Source organism: Peromyscus californicus, unplaced genomic scaffold (assembly GCF_007827085.1).
Source record: "Peromyscus californicus insignis strain IS unplaced genomic scaffold, ASM782708v3 Scaffold_11__1_contigs__length_118956290, whole genome shotgun sequence".
Classification (NCBI taxonomy): Eukaryota; Metazoa; Chordata; class Mammalia; order Rodentia; family Cricetidae; genus Peromyscus; species Peromyscus californicus.
The window spans coordinates 10,405,711-10,425,592 of NW_026294402.1; the positions used below are offsets into that span (position 1 = coordinate 10,405,711).

Consider the following 19,882-nt stretch of genomic DNA (forward strand, 5'->3'; position numbering starts at 1 on the left):
ATGGACAAAAATCGAGACCAGTGTGTGAGTGTTCTGTCTGCATGCATATATGTGCGCCACGTGTGGGCAGTGCCTGTTGGAGGAGTCCAGAAGTGGGAGTCAGATCTTCTGGAACTAGAGATGTGAGCCACCGTGTCGGTGCTTGGAATCAATCCTGGTTCCTCTACAAGAGCAGCAAGTGCTCTTAACTGCTGAGTCCAAAGACTGGCATTTAAACTCTCACAACAAAAGTAATTTTCCCCTTAAAGAGAACTAGGACACATATCCTAAGGAAAGACCAAGGATTGATGTATTTGTTTTATTGTTTTGAGTCCTTAGAGAGGATTGTTTATATACGCTATAGGTATGTTTTCATTTATAGTCATTTACTTGCCTTGTGTAAGTATCAGATGGTGACTTTAGGAAGTCTATAAATGAAGAACAACCCCAGGATACACAGCTGTATCTTACACGCATGTGCACACATACATACATACACACACATGCTCATGCACACATGCACGCACATGTCACTAAGTGGAAGCCACCTCTTTCAAAGCACAGATTGCTTCAGTCAATCACAGTTTTATCTACAGTAGCAATCACAACTAATTTTATTCTGTTTGGTTGATTCTAATTTTGTGGTAATGAGTGTTTTCCTTGTGTTGTCTCTAGTGCTAAACTTGAGGCTGTTGTTGATCTTAGGAAAGAGGAGGCTCATTACATGGTTCCCTATCACACCTCCAGATGCTCAGGTGTTGGCTGCTGGAGAAGCAATTGCAGTTACTTAATTCAAAACCGTGGGGAGAGATGCTTTTCTATTGACCATTTTTCTGTCTTCTGTGAGGAAAGGACTAATAGAATGCCTTAAATAGAACTGTCTCCATGGCAATGGACAGTCAGCTTTTGACTTGGAGTCTTATAAAAAGGGAAATTTAAAAACATATTTTCATGGTCTGAAATAGCAGTATGGCATCAGGAAAGCGTGAGAGTGCTTCCTGTCAGCCGCTGCACCCTTGACTCCACCAGAATAGGGTGCCTTTCTTTGAGTAGCGCTTGATCTGAGCATTTTTAGTCTGGACAACTCCTCCTCTTAATTAAGGGGTGACAGTAAACTCAAGAATCTCTTACAAACTTAGAACTGGGGCCGGGGCCTGAGAAAAAGGTGTTATTTCTCTCTGGTTGTATTCTTGCAAAGAAAGAAAATACTGACCAACTGATGGGGTATTCTTGATTATGTTTAAGCAGAATTATCTCTGAAATAGTGGAAGTAATGACAATATTTAAAGTTTAATAAAAATGTATTTTCTGGTCCCTACAATTTGTAGTCTTCAGATCGCTTATCTGTTTAAAAGACAACTGGCACCCTGGGCCTCCGGGTTCTGCTTCTGCCCACACCCATAGGAGAGACAGAGCCTTTGACTAGTGCTGGGCCAGTCAGGGTGCAGCCACAACAGAGTCCAGGATGGGAAAGGCTAGCTTCTTCAAGTACGTGATGTTTTCATTTTTAAGAAGACAGACACAGAGGAAGGAATGTCCACACTGGCACGGTTAATTGGAGATGCTGAGATGGAAGACTATTTTAGCAATGCTTATTCTTCTTGTTTTAGAGTTGTTTTTATCACTAAGCATGAATTGATAAACATGTTTAAAGCTGTTACTGCACATGTGAGGCACACACTCTACAACTGAACTCTAATTCCCAACATCCCCCACTGGGGTTTATAACTGCTTAGTTTATTCGCTTATTACTATTAACAGTGGTCACAGAACAGATACAACTCCAGCCACTCAAAGATATTACTATATGGAACAGAAGAGTGGTTAATATGGAATTCTTGTAAACTTCCTACATGTCTTTCTGAGGAAAAGCATAGTCCTCTAGAATGAGGGAAGTGACTGTTTCTTGTCAGAAATGGTCTGACTGAAATTTGAATGTATCATTTTGAGGTCACAGTTTCTTGAGGCGGCATTAGAATTTTCTTCACAGGTTATCTCATTTATTTTCTATAAGTACTTTATGAAGTTAAGATGCCATCCCCACTTCATGAAAGAATGTTTTCCTCCTGGTCCAGTGGTGCACTGGTATGTGCACTGGTATGGTACTGTGGTAACATAAAACTTTCCTTCTCTAGGAAAATGTTGATTAAGGGAACAATTTCATTTTAAAATTATTATGTATAATAAAAATACAACTATCTTGTTTTCTAAGTTAGAAAAAAGCACATCTTTTCTAGGGAAAATACTTGTCAGCTTTTGTGCAGAAGGGTTTCATTGCCATATAGCCTTGGGAATCGATATTTCATGATTTGTCCAATAGAGAAAGAACTATTAATTCAGAGCTGATGGAACTGAGCTGACCCCTTGTTCCCTACAACATTCGTGTGTAATGCCTGCATGTCTTTCCCTAGGAAATCAACTAGCATTCAAATATAAGAGGTCCTCGAATGTACCAGGCTCTGCTGACTCCCCATGGGAGACCTTGCCTTGGAGGAGATGGGAATGGGGGGTGAGTTGGAAGGGAAGGCTGGGGGGCAGGAGGAGGGAGGACAGGGGAATCTGTGGTTGGTATGGAAAATGAATAGAAAATCTCTCAATAAAAAACAAACAAAAAAGCAAATATAAGAGGTTCTTATTTACATGTGCACTTTGAAGTCCAGATGTCTTGGTGTGTTAATTCTTTGAAAACATTTGCCAACTAAATTCTGCTTATTAAATATATGTGCCTGTCCAAACTATAACTTAAAATGATTTTCCTCGCATTATGGGTGAGTGATAAGTATGCCTTGGTAATTTGACTTCTGCTGTCATTCACAGGATAAAGCCACCATTGGAGTGGTCAATAAGTCCACTGTATTGCTTGATCTGGAAATGTACTTTGTCATGTGGAACTCAACTCCAAGGTCTTGTTGCCACTTAGGTAACTGCTGAAAAGTCTTAAAGCTGTTCCCACAGCTTTAAGGAAAATGATAATTTGGGGTGTACCTGGGAACTCAAATGCTTTGCCTTAGAAAGTAGAATTAGTCCAAAGAGCCAACAGGAACTTCTCAGGAGACCCTGCAGCTTCGGTCTTTGCCTGTTTGGATACTTGTTTGGGGAATAAACCCCATGGCTAGAGAATGTGGGAGCAGTCCCTGTGAGGGAAAAGCAGGATATTGAGACAGCAGTATTCCAGAGACCAGCCATTAGCTTGCGAAATCCTGACCCATCAGCCCACCCATGTGCTGTGACAGTGATAAATGAGCTTGGCACATTGGGGATCACATAGTTACCTTTTATCAGAGAAAATTGTGGTTTGGGGAGATGCCATTCTTAGGCAGGAACAGCTGTACTTAGAAGGTCTGTCGGGATCCTGGGAACTCCCTAACAAACTTAATGAAAAGTTAAAACACAGTACTGAGCTGGGGAGCTGGCTCCGTTGGAAAAGTACTCTCTGTGTGAGCATGAAGACCTGAGTTTGAGTGCCACAACCAGGTAAAAAGCCAAGCATGGTGGCACACACTCTAATCCCAGCGCTGAGGATGCATAGACGGGAGGACCTCTCAGGCTCAATACCCAGCCAGCTGGGCTATCTGTTGAGCTCCAATCCAATGAGAGATTCCATCTAAACAGAGGGGAGGGGATGGAGAGATGGCCCAGGGGATAAGAACACTTGTTGCTCTTGCAGAAGAACTAGGTTTGATTCATAGCTCCTGTATGGCATATCACAGCCACCTGTAACTTGAGTACCAGGGGATCTAATGCTTTCTTTGACCTCCATGGGCACCAGGCACATACATGTGTACATGCATACTTGCAAGCAAACATTCATACACATAAAAATAAATAAATCTTCAAGAGGGATAGCTCCTGAGGAATGACACCCAAAGTTTACCTTTAGCCCCATGTGCTCACACACATCCCACACAAACCTACAGTATATCCAGATCAGATAATGCTTAAGGCTGAAGCTAAAATTCCATACTCTGTTTTTAATGGAAATACCCGAGGACAACATATCCATACATTGTTTTGTGAGAACTTTTTAAATTATTCATAATAATAGATCACAAAGATTATTAAAAAGAATGCTCATTTATATAACTTTATTATCTCTTGATTGATAAAGAAAAGAAAAATACAGAGAGGAAAATAATTAAGCACTATAACATTAAACTATATCTATTAAAATGGATTTAATTTTCTTAGAGTATGGTATGTTCTGTGTTTGTGTGTGTGTGTGTGTGTGTGTGTGTGTGTGTGTGTGTGTGTGTGTGTGTAGAATGTCAGAACAATGCTTAGAATGGCTACTGTCCTGAAATGGTTACTCATATTGCGATTGTTAGTCTTGACTGTCATCTTAGATGGCCTAGAAGATTAGAGTAGCACACTTCTGGGTATGTCTTTATAGGTATGGCCAGAGACAGATCTTGAAAGCTATGGGCTAATGAATGGATTGACCCTCTGTGTATTAATAAGATAGCATTATTTGGAGTTGGTAAAAGGTATGAGGTTGGGCCTAGTTGGAGGAAGTAAATCACTGGGAGCATTTCTTTGGGCTAAATCTTGTCCTGGCCCCTTCCTGTATTCCCTTTGATCTGCCTTCTGTCACCGTGATATAAAAGCTCCAATACATGTTCTCTACCATGAAGGACTGAACCATCAGAGTCATGAGCCAAAGCAAACTTGTTCTCCTTTAAGCTGTTGTCTTGATTCGGGTTCCTGTTGCTGAGATAAAATACCCTGACAAAAACAACTAGGAGAGAAAGGGTTTATTTTAGCTCACAGTTCCAGGTTATAGTCTATCACTGTGAACAAGTCAAGATAGGAACCCAGAAAGGCAAGGTTGAGTCAACATATGCAAATCAATAAATGTAACAGACCGTTATGAATAGACTTAAGGACAGAAACCACATAACCATCTTAGTTAGTGTTTTTGTTGCTGAAACGGCATGACTAAAAGCAAGATGAGGAGAAAAGGGTTTATTTGGCTTATGCTTCAGCATCATAGCCCATCACTGAAGGAAGTCAGGACGGGAACTTGGAGGCCAAGCTGATGCAGAGGCCATGGAGGGGTGCTGCCTACTGACTTGCTCCCCATGGCTTGCTCAGCTTGCTTTCTTATAGAACCCAGGACCACCTGCCAAGGGATGACTCCACACCCAATGACCTGGACCCTCCCCCACTAATTAAGAAAATGCCTGACAGGTTTGTCTACAATCTTATGGAGGTATTTTCTCTATTGGGGCTCCCTCCTGTCAGATGACTCCAGCCTATGTCAAGTTGACATAGAATTAGCCAGCACAATCATCTAGATTGATGCTGAAAAGGCACTGAACAAAATTCAGCATGCCTTAATTAGAAAAGTCCTGGAGACTTTTAGGAATAGATGGAACATACTTCCAAATAATAAAGGCTACATACCAACAGTGTAGTAAATGGAGTCAGACTGTATGGCGGGCCAAATATCCCTTCCTTGTTGCTCTTTTTACAGGTTTTTCATGTCATTTGTGTTTTTAAATTGTTTTAAAGTTTTATTTTACAAAAAGAAATTAATACTTCATTTGGAAATTTAAGGCTTTGATATAAAAGCAAGAAATAGCCATTGCTCTTAAGTTTCTTAGTATTTGGTCTTTATGTGAATGTTGAGTAATTTGGGGTGGTTTGTTTGGGGAAGTTCTTCATTTGTTAATTTGTTTTTTCAAGTGGCTAAAGGAGTTTTAACAAATGTATATTGCAGGAAAGGAAATGAGCTGTTTTGGTAGTGTTCATTTCAGTCAGTGGTTGTCAAAATGTATTCTGTGGACCTCACACACAAATCAGAACCTTTTCAAGGATTGAACCCAGTGAGTCTACTCCCCTCTGTGCATGCTCATCAACCCCAAACATCTAGTCTGGGTTCCACATCCTGAAACCTGGCCTAGTCTGGCTACTCCTGCCTGTGTAGCCCCCAACTTGCCAGGACATGCCATGCCTCACCCACCTCCAATCTGCAGGTCCCTCAGGCACCATATTTGTACTTCTCTGCCCAGACAGGTCCTGCACATCTTGCCCCAGAGTCTGACTGGGCTAGTCTACCTCATCCTCCCTTCCATACCTGCACCTCCCCACATCTTCAGATCTCCAAACCCCAAGCCTAGGCTGGGACACACATCTTCCATGATAACATAGCCCCATCTACTATGTTCACTTGACTTCCTTCCACCCAAGCCATGTCTAACCCTTAGCCCGAACCCAGCTCACAACATCCTGTATTCTGCTGCATCAGCCTTCTCTGTCCATATCAGACACAGAACTAACAAAAGAAGTCCACATGTCCAGATCTCATCACAGAAATACAAACAGCTTGGAAGATCAAGGCAGTATCTGTCCTCTAAAATCTGCCAGATTACAGAAGTGTTCACCAGTGAGAATGACGTAGATGAACTCCGGAACACAGAATTTAAAAGAAGAATCATGAGTTTCATCAAAGGATTCAAAGAAAAGTTTGGTGAAGGCACAAAGAAACAAAGCAGTGAATTATAGAGAAGGAACATAAAGAGAGTAAATTTCTGAGTGATGCCCAAGAAAATACAAACATAAGGCTGATGGAAATGACAAAGACAATCCAGGAGTTGAAAACAGAATTCAGTAAAGAGATAGAAACATTAAAGATTCAAGCGGAAATTAAAATGGCATTGAAAACCCAGTAAACCAATGAGAAAACTCAAGAAAAAAAGTCTTACAAGTAGAATGAATGAAGCAAAAGGTAGACTATCAGGACTCGAAGATAAAGAGGAGGCTCTAGAGGAAGTAAGCAAAGAAGATGAACAATTTGAAGACAACAGGAAATGAACACGTGGGAAATGTGGGGCACAATGACGAGACCAAACCTTCCAATTACGGGGATGTATGTGGGAGGAGAACCCTAGGACAAGGACATAGACACATCTTCAACAAGGTCATAGAATAGAATGCATCAGCCCCACCATAACTACTGTATTCTTCACCACTCAGTGCTCACATGAAAAGATGCCAGTTTATTCAAGAAAGTCCTTGATGAAGCAGAAGAATGCTATGTTCAGTCAAGTCTCCACTGTTGAATGATTATGACTTAATAATCTGTGCTTCAAAATGGAGAAAATGCATAGAGCTCTGCTCTTGTCCAGCAAAAGCAGTCCTGTGATGGAGTGTGAGCCACGTCTGTAAACTGCTGGGCACCATAATTGTGAGCATTCAGACTTGGGTATTTTGGCATACAGCTTCACAAAAATGAACAAAGCAGACTCTCACTTAAAGGAAAACAGCTAACAGGATTTCCTGCTGGTGACAAGGCTGTGAGAAGAAAAGCATTTTGGAAAATGTGTATCTTGCCATGAGCTTGACTACCTCAACACTTAAAGACTCACCAGAGGACTGGAGAGATGGCTCAGAGGTTAAGAGCACTGGCTGCTCTTCCAGAGGTCATGAGTTCAATTCCCATCAACCACATGATGGCTCACAACCATCTATAATTAGATCTGGTGTGTAGGCAGAACACTGTATACATAATAAATAAATCTTTAAAAAAAATGCCGGGCGGTGGTGGCACATGCCTTTAAAAAAAAAAGACTTACCAGAAGTGATATTATGCTAACAAATTTTATTTTTAATACTGTATTAAATGTATCAACATCTGCAACTTGCAGAGCTCAGTGAACCAATATTTTATAAATGATGAGAGATTAGTATTATGAAATCAAGCATGGGTAAAATAAGTCATTCAAACTATCTGGTGAACCAATGGATTTTAATGTAATTGCAGAAGAAATTTGATATAGTATCAGATTCTACATAGCACCATGTTTCTCTAAAAGCTCTGTCATGAAACTTGAGAGTTTGATAAAAGAATGTCTAACATTATATTTAGAGGACCACTAAGATATTCTGGTCTGGAGAGATAACTCAGGTAGTACAGTGCTGAGTTCAGTCCCCAGGACCAACTGCAAAACCTGGGCATGATGGGTGTGCACTAGTAATCTCAGCACTGGGGAGGAGAGGAGGCAGGATCACCCAAAACAAGGTGAACCACACCTGGGAATGGCATCCAAGGTTGACCATCGGCCTCCACACACACGTGAACACACACGTGAGCATACACACACACACACATATTCATGCAAACCCCCACACATGTAAATAAATTAAAAATGTAAGACTGTTCTGCTTCCCAGTCACATAGTTCTGAGCCCAGATTCTCTTTGTGATTTTCAGTCACCATGACCTATAGCAAATGAAATACTGGAGTGTATGTGAGACTCCAGCTGCGTTTAATTCAGTCAAATATTTGCACAAATATAAGACAAACTCCTTAATTTTATCTAAATTATAGTTTACAAACAATCACTTTTGTTGATGTGTAGATGAACAGTCTTATTAAATAAGAAACACAGAGCCAATTGAAGAGTTAAAAGCCCAAGAGGTTAGAGCAATAGCTAAGAACTAAAACTTAAAACCACCTTTCTTACCCTTAGCTGCCACTGCTGTCCTTCCCCTCAGAAAAGAGAGGCCTACTTCCTGTGTGTCTGTCCTTTTATTGACTTTCTGTTCTGCCTTCTCATTGGTTCTAAACCCAACCACATGACCTTCTTGTCACTGCCTGTCTATACAGACCTCCAGGTCTTCTATGGTTGGTATTGAGATCAAAGGTGTGTGTCTCCATGCTGGCTGTATCCTTGAACATACAGAGATCTGCCTAGCTCTGCCTCCCAAGTGCTGAGATTAAAGGCGTGCACTGCTGCTGCCACCGCCCAGCTTCTGCTATGGCTTGCTATTAGCTCTGACCCCCAGGCAATTTTATTTATTAACATACAAATAAATTCACATTTCAGTACAAATAAAATAGGATTTGCTGAAAGAGGCAGGAGGATTCCGAGTTTGAGGCCAACCTAGGAGAAGCTTTGTCCAGGACCGAGCCACAAACGGTGGTGGGGCCGAGCCACAAACATGGAGGCAGCGGCTGCTGCTCCCAGTTGCTGGCTTCTTCTCATCGTGTTGGTGACTGTGGTGATGCTGCTACCTGGGACGAAGGATTTACCGCTGCTTGTTCAGAGAAGAATTGCCAGGACCATCATGTTACAAGAAAGCATCAACAAAGGTCAGTTTGGAAAAGTTTGGCAAGACAAATGGTGGGGAGAAATTGCTGGGATGATTTTCTCTTCTAGGGAAGAATGTTCATGGTTCCAAGAGACAGACATTTATCAGACTGTGATTGCACCAAACCACAGAGGAGGCAAAAAAAAAAAAAAAAAAAAAAAAAAAAAAATTCTTTAGGGAACCATGACCACGCCTAACAGCAACTTTGAAATCTTCAAAAAGATGACAGGAGCCCACAATGACGATTCCACATGGACTATGATAAAGCCGTTAAGCTGATTAACACCACCAAAAGATCGACTTTGGACTAAAAACTACTCAGGACAAGTTTGAGATGGCTAGCTGAGATGATCCAGCCTGACAGACTACTCGAACAAGGACTTGAAAGAAACCCTGCACTTTCTCATTATGCAGAGACTGGACAAATGATACAGGACTTCACAATTAACCAAAAATTTTCTTTTCAGGATTCCCTAAAGATGTCTTCACCCCCAGGAAGCAGGAAGTAATTTTACGAAAACTACACCCATATTCCCAAAAGGTGGGGTGGGTATTTTTTGGTCGTTTAATGAGTTATGGATATTGTCATTGTTTATGATGGTTGGTTACAAGTTGTTAATTGTTAGTGGTCAGGAAAAAAGCTGAACAAGGAGATTAGATTCAGAGGTTTTGTTTAAGAAAAAGAAAAAGGAAAAAGAGAATATTGATATAAGGTAGATCATCAAATCTACTCTGAGAAAAAAGATAAAGAAATAATAGGATAAATGGGTAGATCATTGAATCTACACTAAAAAGAAAAAGGGGAAGATATAAAATATTATCTAATGAATGAAATTTAAAGGGCTGTTGTTACTAAGCTAGGGAGAACTCATTTAGCTGCAGCTCTTTTCAGTGTGCATACAGTTTATTATTAGCCTCACTTTGTTTTGTGGCTATGTTTTGATTCTTCACATAACAATGTCCCTTCATTCCTGAGATGAAGATTCCTAGGGATCTGTGAACTAATTCACTACAAGGAGTTCCACTAATTTCTGTCATATACCAGTGCTTAGAGATGAGCAGAGTACTGTCCCAGCCTGCAATGGGACTGGTGGCTTGGGGAGGGTGAAGGTAAAGAAATTATGATACAGTTGGTGAATGCAGTGTTTTTGAGTACAGATATTTTCAGATTTCCACTTAAGAAATCTATATGAACCGTTAAAGCAGGCTCAATTTTGTCCTATAACAGGATCTCTGGGATATTGCTTTCATGGCCCCAGAATTAGAACATGACTAGGAAACACTTAATAGTCTTGGCTTCTGTCGTAGTCAGTATTCTATTGCTATGAAGAGACACCATGACCATGGCAACTCTTATAAAAGAAAGCATTTAATTGGGGCTTTCTTACAGTTTCAGAGGTTTAGTCTGTTATCAGCATGGTGGAAGCATGGTGGCATGCAGGAAGACATGGTGCTGGAGAAGGAGCTCGGAGTTCTACATCCAAATCTGCAGACAGTAGGAAGAGAAAGAGCCAGTGTGTCTGGCTTGGGTTTCTAAAACTTCAAAGCCCAACCCTAGTGACACACTTCCTCTAACAAGGCCACACCTCCTAATCCTAAGTAGTGTCACTCCCTGATGATTAAGCATTCAAATATATGAGCCTATGGGGGCCATTCTTATTCAAACCACTCCCTTCCACTCTCTGGCCCCATAGACTTGTAGCCATATCATAATGCAAAAATGCATTCAGTCCAACTACAAAAGTCCCTGTAGTCTATAATAATCTTACACTGTTTAAATGTCCAAAGTCTCTCCTGAGACTCATGGCAATCCCCCCCCCCCCCCCCCCCCCCGACAGGATTTCTCTGTGTAGCTTTGCACCTTTCCTGGAACTCAATCTGTAGCCCAGGCTGGCCTCGAACTCACAGAGTGCTGGGATTAAAGGTGTGCACCACCACTGCCTGGCTTCATGACAATCTCTTAATTGTAACCCCCTGTAAAACCAGAATCCAAAAGCAGATCACAAACTTCCAACATACTATGGGCACAGATTGTACATTACCATTCCAAAAGTTAGCATAATGTGGAAATACTGGATCAAAGCGAAACCAAAAACCAGCTGGGCAGACTCCAGACTCTGCATCTCCATGTCTGATGTCAAAGCATTCTTCAGATCTCTAACCGCTTTTAGCTTTGTTAAATGTAACACACTTCTTTCTCTTGGGCTGGTTCTACACCCTGTTAGCAGCTCTCCTTGGTTGGTATCCCATGACTGTGGCATCTCCAACATCTTGGAGTTTCCAACAAAACCTGGTTTCACCCTCACAGCTTCACTCAATGGCCTCTCTGGGCCTCCATGCAGGGACTCCCCTGAGACATGCCTGCTGCCCTCAGTGGCTTTCCTTAGCTGTGGAGGGATATTCCATAACCCCTTTCTTGTGTCCTTGACTTAAAGCCAGAACCATGCAGCTGAAGCTGCCAAATTCTTCTCTTGCTGAGGCTGAAATTGGGCCCCTTCATTCAAATACATTTTTCATCAGCTTTCTGTTTTCAGTGGTTTTCTTCACTGCTTAAGCTTTTCTTTAATTCCTTTTCATAAGTTGAAAGCTTAGTTGGGTAGGATCTTGCCCTGAGGCCATCACTCCCTTTACTGCATTTAGCATCAGGCTTTTCTTTAAAGTTTTTATCTCCTTGAGCACAGGACTTAGCTCCACTATAATTTCTGGTTCTCCCTTTCTCCTCAAACTGTACATTTTGCATTTTTCCTTGCTCAGCTTGCTCCTTTTCATTATAGATCTGATAAGAGTGACCACCAATAATCACATGACAGAGTCAGTACTAGGCTGTCTGGAAATCGCCTCTGCCAGCACCATTAATCCAAAACTCTTTAATTTAGCCTCAGGCAGATTTTTTTGGACAAGGACAGAAAGCAGCCACATTCTTCTCCAAAATATCATGTTGTCTCTAGGCCACTTACTAATACTCTTTTCCTCTGAAACTTCTTAAGCTGGGCCCCCATAGTTCAAATTGTCCTCAGTGCTATTATCCTAATATACTAATATGCTCCTATTAGTATGGCCCATTAAGTCCTGCTTAAAGCATTCAACTGCTTTCCTAATCCAAAGTCTCAAAGTCAACATTCTGCCAATAAAGCAACATGGTCAGGCAGGCCTGTCACAGCAATACCCTGCTCCCTGGCACCAACTTCTGTCTTAGTTGATGTTCTATTGCTGTGAAGAGACACCATGATCTTGGCAATTCATTCAAATGTGTGAGCCTATGAGGGCCATTCTTATTCAAAATGCCACAGCGTCTGTAGCTCAGTTGCAAGTGGTAACCCACTTCCAAAGTTTTCTAGAACAAGATGGCATTCTCACAATGAGGACAGCTTGGATGCCCTTTAGGGTATCTGTGAACTTTCACACAGCACAGTGCCCAGGCCAGTTCCTGATGCTCTGCACTTCCTGAAACACTAGCTTAGAATAAGAGGAGAGAGGTCATATATAAAAGATTCTTGTGCTGTGGCTCTCCTCATTCCAGATCTTTCTCACTAAGTGGCTGTAGATCTCAGACATTATGGTATTGCAAATATAAATACACATTTTAATTAAGCCTGGGAGAGGTGTGACTTTTTAAAAGTCTATTATATTTTTCTTCTCAAAATAGTAGGAATAGTTACACACTGAAAGTAGGGAATGACACTTTTGTGCCAAATGCTTTAGCCACTAAGTCATCTCCCTAGCTCGGATTGAGTTGTTAAAGCAGTCCCTCTGTGCTTCTTTCTAATACCATTCCTTTTGAAATATACAATGTCATTAGTATCTGCAAAAGTCATATAGCTGAAATTACCTGCCAAGAACCTAAGCAGAAGCATCTACATTGTTTCCTAGCACAGTGCCTGTCGTCTAGCCCTGGTCTTTCTTCAGTGATTCTGCTGAGATGGAGCATCTGTCGTCAGTGTGAGGACAGACAATAACTGAAATGCATGACTCACCTCATCAGGGACAATCAGATCTCTTATATTCACAGGAAAGTTTGTTTAGGGAGTGTGTAATCATTAAGATGTTTTTGTTGCTGTTGTACATTAAAACTGCTGAAACTGTTACACTGTCATCTGAGGCTATCTAAAAGCTATGGGGTTAGATTTCACTTTGCCAGAATGGTTTTACACATTAAGCAGATGGCACTTACAAAGACACAGAATGTCTTTATAAAATTAATCACACATGCTGCTATTCATATTCTCTGTGGAGTGAGTGCAGGAACAGCTTTACATGAGTAGGTACAAGTGCACATTTTTGTTTTTGCATTTTCTAATGACACAAACTGAAGAAAAGATAAGTAAAAATTAAATTTAATCATTTAAATCTTTTAGCAGCTTAGAATATAGCAATTAATTCTCATTGGCTTTTAGGGGCAAGTAATTTGCTGCTTAATTTTAAAGACTCATAATTTTCAGAGTCCCTAGCTTGCAAGTGTCTTAATTTTCTATTGGGATTAATTTATATAAAATGATCTGGTAAAGTGCTTAGCTCTTAAGTGTCAAAATAACTAATTTTTAAATATATCTCAACTTTATCCTTTCAGGGTTTTGTTTGCCAGCAGGTAATTGCTTACCGGGCATAATTTCAGCTGATTTCTGTCTAGTAGATCCTCTCTGCTTGCACTGTCCAGAAGGGGCCATGCTGGCAGCACTGCTGAAGCCCCTCAGAGTGTGTAGGAGGGGAGGCGTGAAGTATAGCTCCTGGGTTATAGCTCCTGTGTTATAGCTCCTGTGTTATGACTCCTGTGTTATAGCTCCTGTGTTATGGCCAGTTCTTTCTTGATCCCCTCAGAGTGTGTAGGATGGGAGGCATGAAGTATAGCTCCTGTGTTATGGCTCCTGTGTTATGACTCCTGTGTTATGGCTCCTGTGTTATGGCCAGTTCTTTCTTGATTGAAATGATCGAGTCTTATAGATAAAATAAGCACGTTTTGACTGTTGCCTAAAATATTTGAAAACAAGCCACAGGTTAAATTCCTGCTGTTTTAGGTACTTTAGATGCCCCTATACTCCTTTTTGTTTTTCAACACTGGAATCAGCACTATAGATAATTTCTCTTCATTTTTGGTGGTTTCAAAGTTGTTAACAAATGAAGACTGAGGAATGGTGTCTTCCAGCTTTTCTAGCTAGTTAATTTGGTTTTACGTTTTCCTACAATTACATCTTGTCTCCTGCCCATCCAACCCCCACACTTGTACATGTTGTACTGGGTTCAGTCCCATTGAAAACAGCCATTTTCCATCTATCCATTGCCCCCAAATCAGCCCTGCCTTACTGTACCACAGAACCTTTGGTGATGATGGAATACTCTAGAATCACATGGCTTGGAACTCACTTGCCATGTTGCTTTTGAATCCTGGGCATGTAGGTAGGCAGTTGAGGCTTAAAATCTGTAACTTAATATTAATCAACTTAAAATCCAGCAGTCCATGTGGCTAGTGGCTACCGTGATGGACAGCCCAGCTTAGAAAAGCTCTAGGCTGTTTGCTTCCTGTGGCTTTCAGAAAAGCTAAACAAGATTCTTGATGTAAATGCCATGGTAAAATTCACTAGTATGATAAAAGACTTTTAAATCCAAGAATAACTTTATCACAGATAGTTAAAGAAAAGGACCCAGGACATTTTCCCCCTTAAAATTAATGTAGCTGGGTCCATGAGATGAGTCAACTGGCAAAGTACTTGCTACCAAGCCCCACAACCTGAGTCCTGTCCTGGGGCTCACATGGTGGGAGGGGAGAACTGATTCCAAGTGTTATTCTCTGACCTCTGCATATACACCAAGGTGTATGTACCCCCATCACACATATAAATCGATAAATGTAATAAAAGTTTGAATTTCATACAGCTGCAGGTTATTTTCCCTGTAATATAGAGTAACCTAAGTTTCCGTGTAGCTTTTTTCTCCCATTGGGGAAAATGGGCAGAAGGAGACTACAGAGCCTCATTTTACACCAAGCTTTGTGTGTCAGTTGGAAGTGTTGCCAGAGCCTCTCAACAAGGGTAGGAGCTACAGCCGAGAGCTGACATCTTCCTTAGCATGAGCAAACACTGAAGACTGAAAGGCATTACAGGATTGTCAGCTGTCTGCATGCAGGATCACCCTCCACTGAGTGAAAGCAGGGTCACTGCTGGGTCATGTGCCCTTATCACCTAGCATCATGAAGTCTTTGGAGTAAAAGACTACTTCCAACCTGTGAGTTTTTACATGTGTCCAGGTTGCAGCTCAGGGCCTCATGTGCTCAAAGACAGCTACAAAACATGAAATTGTAAACTCAGGTAAAACATTGAGATTATTCTTTTCTTTGCCATTCAGTCATGCAGTTCCAGAGTGTACTTCATAAATAACAAAGTCATTTTGTAGTATAAAAAATGGAATGCATCTGACAATATCCCAGGACACCCTAGTGCCGGCTTAAGGACTTCGGAGAGCTTACTCCTCACTTAGAGAAGATACAGTCACATCTTTTGTTCCTTTTCCCTTAAAACCCTTGTCATTGAGCACCCTCTTCCTCCAGTGTTAAAGATTGTGGTTGACTTTTGTTTTGTGACAGTAAAAGCCATGGAAGAGAGTGTTCACTGGAGAGAAGCATTCTTTGTGGTGAAAGAAATGCAAGAGTGCCCTGGTGGGCCATGCGGCTCTTAGAGATCATGATGGAATGCTCTAGAATCACATGGCTTGGAACCCACTTGCCATGTTGCTTTTGAGTCCTGGAAGCTGAGTAAGGGAGAGCTGAGAGCAAGCGTGAACTGAGCATTCCTTGAGAAGGCCCTCAGGTAGAGTTTGCTTAGAAGAGAGTCTTGTAGGAGGCTGGTGGCTCAGCTGTGTTAAATGGGTTTAGTTTCAGTTTCTCAGTACTAAGAAGCTCACAGAGCTGCCCTTGCTGGTCACTTACAGTTTGGTATCACATGCTGGGTAAAGGTAGATCCCTTGTAGTGTTAATTTTAAAAAGGGGGAGTAGTGTTCAGCACTTTTGTGGAGAGTAATGTGAACAGAATCTAGACACATTTTCAGAGCCGAGGGAAGAGGGGACAATAGTACTGGCCATTCCTCTGCAGTGGTGCCAGAACTGGCTAGCCTGGCAGCTTTTGTCAAGTAGTGTGTCTCAAGCACCGGAAGTGTGACTAGTGTAGACTCAAACTGCTTTAAACTTATTTAAATGTAGCTAAATGTAGCCAATGTCTGCCATCTGAGCACCCGAGGCTAGGCTTTTAGGATGGTTATCAGAAAGAATGAAGTAGGAATCTGGTCCTTTGGTATTTCAGATACCCAAGGAAAAGCTGAGGAAAGGTTGACTAGAACTCTAGTATATAGTGTAAAGCAAATTTCGTGGTCATCTTGGTTTTTTATTTCTCTTATGTTTGTTCTTACCTTAAAACATACAGTGATAAAAAGTGATGGGTAGAATTATTTTTAGAGTAAAATGAATTCAATATAAAATTGAGGATCTGACTTGACCATTTTTAAAATCTGATTTCAGCCTTTTAGAAATGTATACAACAGCCATTTGATGTAGCAGAAAAACACCAGAAAGGCTGTCTCATGCAGAAGCAGGGACAGGGTGGTGACTTCAAAAGTGGTACCAGTTAAAGAGTGTGACTGAGGGAGGGTGTAATGACTCCTTACACTTGTAATCCAAGAGGAGGCAGAGACTGGAAGATGGCTACAGGTCCAGATTGTTGAGTTCCAGGCCAGCCAGAGCTACATAGCAAGACCCGTCTCAAACAAAACCATCATATATACACATAGTATACATGGACATGTAGGTATATTTGCATATATACACTATTACATACTATATATGTGATATATAAATATATGTATATAGTGTGTATGTGTGTATCTGAGAAAAGAGAAAAGAAAATGGTATTAGCTCTCCATTCAACTTATTGAAAAGACAGTGCCCTCAGGTAGGAGTGTACTACCTCTCATGGGCTCTCACCAGAGCACTGCCATTTTCCTCTCCATGACCCAGATGCAGTGTCACCCCCAGAATGACATTTCAGATGCAGATTTGGTCCTCATCTCTGTTTATGAACCTGGTACTCAAATAGCATACAGTAAAAGAACCCAAGTACATTTCTCTTTTGAAATTAGTGTGTTATGTGGACATTTTCTCGGGTGATGAAAATGGGCATTTTTGCTTTTCTGTAGCACTATGCAACTCTTTTAATGTTAATTATAATCTAAACCCCAGGAAGTCATCTTGCAACAGAACCTAAGCTAAGTCTCAAGAACTATGCCACAGGTCTCTTGCTATAAAGATGTTCCTACCAGCATTACTCATGACTGAAGTGCACACACCCTGCATTTGGAACCTTGAGGTAGATGATGGTTGCTAGCACACTCATCCCAGCCACACTGTGTGCGCCTGCCAGTGTGAGGCAAATGGTATACTTAGCTGCGAGTATGTCTGCCTTCTTCGTAGTGGGTTAAAAATGATGCTATATTTATCTGCATGCAGGAGCCTGTAGCTATATTACAATGAAAACACATTTCATATTTAAATGTTGCCTGTTCCAGAAAGTACTTTTGTAAGCAAAGTAACAGTTTCAAAAATTTAAAGGTGAATTAGGTTCATTAATGAATTAACTCAGGATTTTTATAAATATATTATAACAATAGTACCTCATTCTGTCTCCAGAAACCCCTTGTATACTTCCATATAAGAGTAAGTGTATTTTTCTACCCTACATTTCTCTAAATTTTTCTGAATTTAATATATATTTTTTTATTTTACAGTGTTCATTTATCTCCATACTTACATCTTTTTCTTTTCAAACTTGATTTCCCCTTTATAGCAGCTTCTTAGATTCTTTGTTTATTGGAAATGATTAGTTATCCAGGAAGTTTGATTTTCCCATACTAGTTCATGAAGTTCCACAGACAGGTGCATTGGAGGTTTTATTCTTGCTTTTGTGTTTCTAAAGATCAGATAGCTGTGTAGCCCAGGCTGGTCTATGTAGCACAGGCTGATCTATGTAGCCCAGGCTGGTCTGGGACAGGTGTCACCTCCATGATTGTCTTGACATTTTAGCTGTTGTCATTTGCAGAGGGGAGCTAGGGAAACATACATCTTCCATTTTGAATTCTTTTTCTAGACAAATTAAATTATGGTCAGTGTAGACAAGAAATACCAGTATAAGAAATTCTGAATTAATCCAGTTCACGTACCATCCACTAGTGCACTTGAGCAATCGATTGGGAATTATGTCATTGCTTTGTAATCTAGATGTGTCACTTGTTTGGAAACTTGAGCTGCTTAAAGTTGTCATGTGATATATACATTTCGCTAGAGTACTGACAGTTGATAAAGAGTGTGTGCCAAGCTCAGAAGGGTTGGGCTATGTCTGTTTTCTTACCCCTCTCCTCGGTCTATCACAATATCCAATTAGGCTCTCAAAGACATCATTGTTGGATACCCAACTGCCTACTTTTGCCAATTTGTTTTAAAACTGCTTCCTAATGAAGTAAGGGACTTAAAGGATTTAAATAACTATTTTGTGTTTGGTAGGCTCTTTGCTTTGTAAGGAACAAAAGACTAAAGTTACCCACTAACAAGGGGAGGGAGAAAGGGAGAGAATGAATATAAATGACCATGTTTAAGCTTTACTTTTTTCCAGAAATCCATAGTAACGCCACTGGTTTCTCTGTTGATACCCACCCGGGGCTTTTCTTTTGTTTCCTCCTACATCTGCATTTGAGTGACATTTTGTTTCTCCTAGCGCTCTGGTTGCATCATGTCCATGTAACTCTACTGTGTAGTCCTGAGGAATTGTTATTGTACGCTAATTAGCCGTAATTTGGTTTGGACAGAACGTTTATACCCAGGTATCTACCCATGGGCCACCAGTCAGCTTCCATATGATTATCTGGATCTTAGCATAGGCTCATTTACTTTCACACAAGGAGCCCCGGAGTTACTTTCTTAACTTCAAGTTTCCTCGAGAGGGTTTATGGCATCAAAAGCTTAACAAACTTTTCTAATAGGCACAAGGCCTGTATTCCTTACTCTTCCTGCTCAGTCTTTTTTAAACCATTCTGTCATCCATAGTTCATGTTGTGACTTCAAAAGATTGATTCTTAACTCAGAGTGTTACCTTGATCATAGAAAATCAAGTGGCTGTTTTCCTCAAGTCTTCTCCTGGCTAAGGAATTCAAGAGGGCTCCTTGTTCTCTGCACCTAGGCTTGCCCATGAAGAGGGAAGCAATCTCATTAGGATCTTCATGATTTATAGAGAGACTTAAGTGAGAACAAAAATATTAATATTCCTCAACACGATGTCCAACCGTGGCAGTGTACTGACAGGTATGAATTTATTGTAGAGGTTAATGGCTTTCAGTGGTGTAAAATGTGGGCTAACGTCCTGTGAGCTATGATGACGGAGTTTCCCCCAGCACTGTGGTAGAAGTCTGTCCCTTTATCTCACTTCTACACAACCAGTGCTGCTCTGGATTTTCTTTGACCTGGACCCCAAACTTCTTCAGGGTTACATAGTTCTGTTGACTTACGTTGGCTGTAAATGTCTAACAATCAAATTTTCTGGGAAAGACATCATAACACATTGAACTTTTCTTTTGCAAACAGGATAAAAGGATCAGAATGTCTCAACCCCTAACAAGAGGACCAAGTGCCTTTATTCCAGAGAAGGAAGTAAGTTCATTTGTGTTTAATACATTGTCTAGTCAGAAACTAACTCTAAAACTACATCCATTTTTTTCATGAAAAAGTAGATGTGTTTTTGCTCTTTAATGTGTTATTTGTGTCAGAAAAATTCAGAGTTTTTTC

At 40.8% G+C, this 19,882-nt stretch overlaps 1 protein-coding gene across 2 annotated transcripts in view; it reads left to right on the forward strand.

The window, feature by feature from the left end:
• Positions 1-19,882, forward strand: part of Sesn3 (sestrin 3) — a 59,825-nt gene that overhangs the window by 13,106 nt on the left and 26,837 nt on the right. Inside the window, exons 2-3 of one of the 2 annotated variants that reach the window (XM_052752368.1) lie at positions 19,281-19,402; positions 19,682-19,747. In XM_052752368.1, coding sequence (XP_052608328.1) covers positions 19,697-19,747 — 51 coding nt within the window. In that variant the 5' untranslated portion in view covers positions 19,281-19,402; positions 19,682-19,696. The remainder of the gene's footprint in view (positions 1-19,280; positions 19,403-19,681; positions 19,748-19,882) is intronic. The other variant, XM_052752359.1, reaches the window with a different exon arrangement.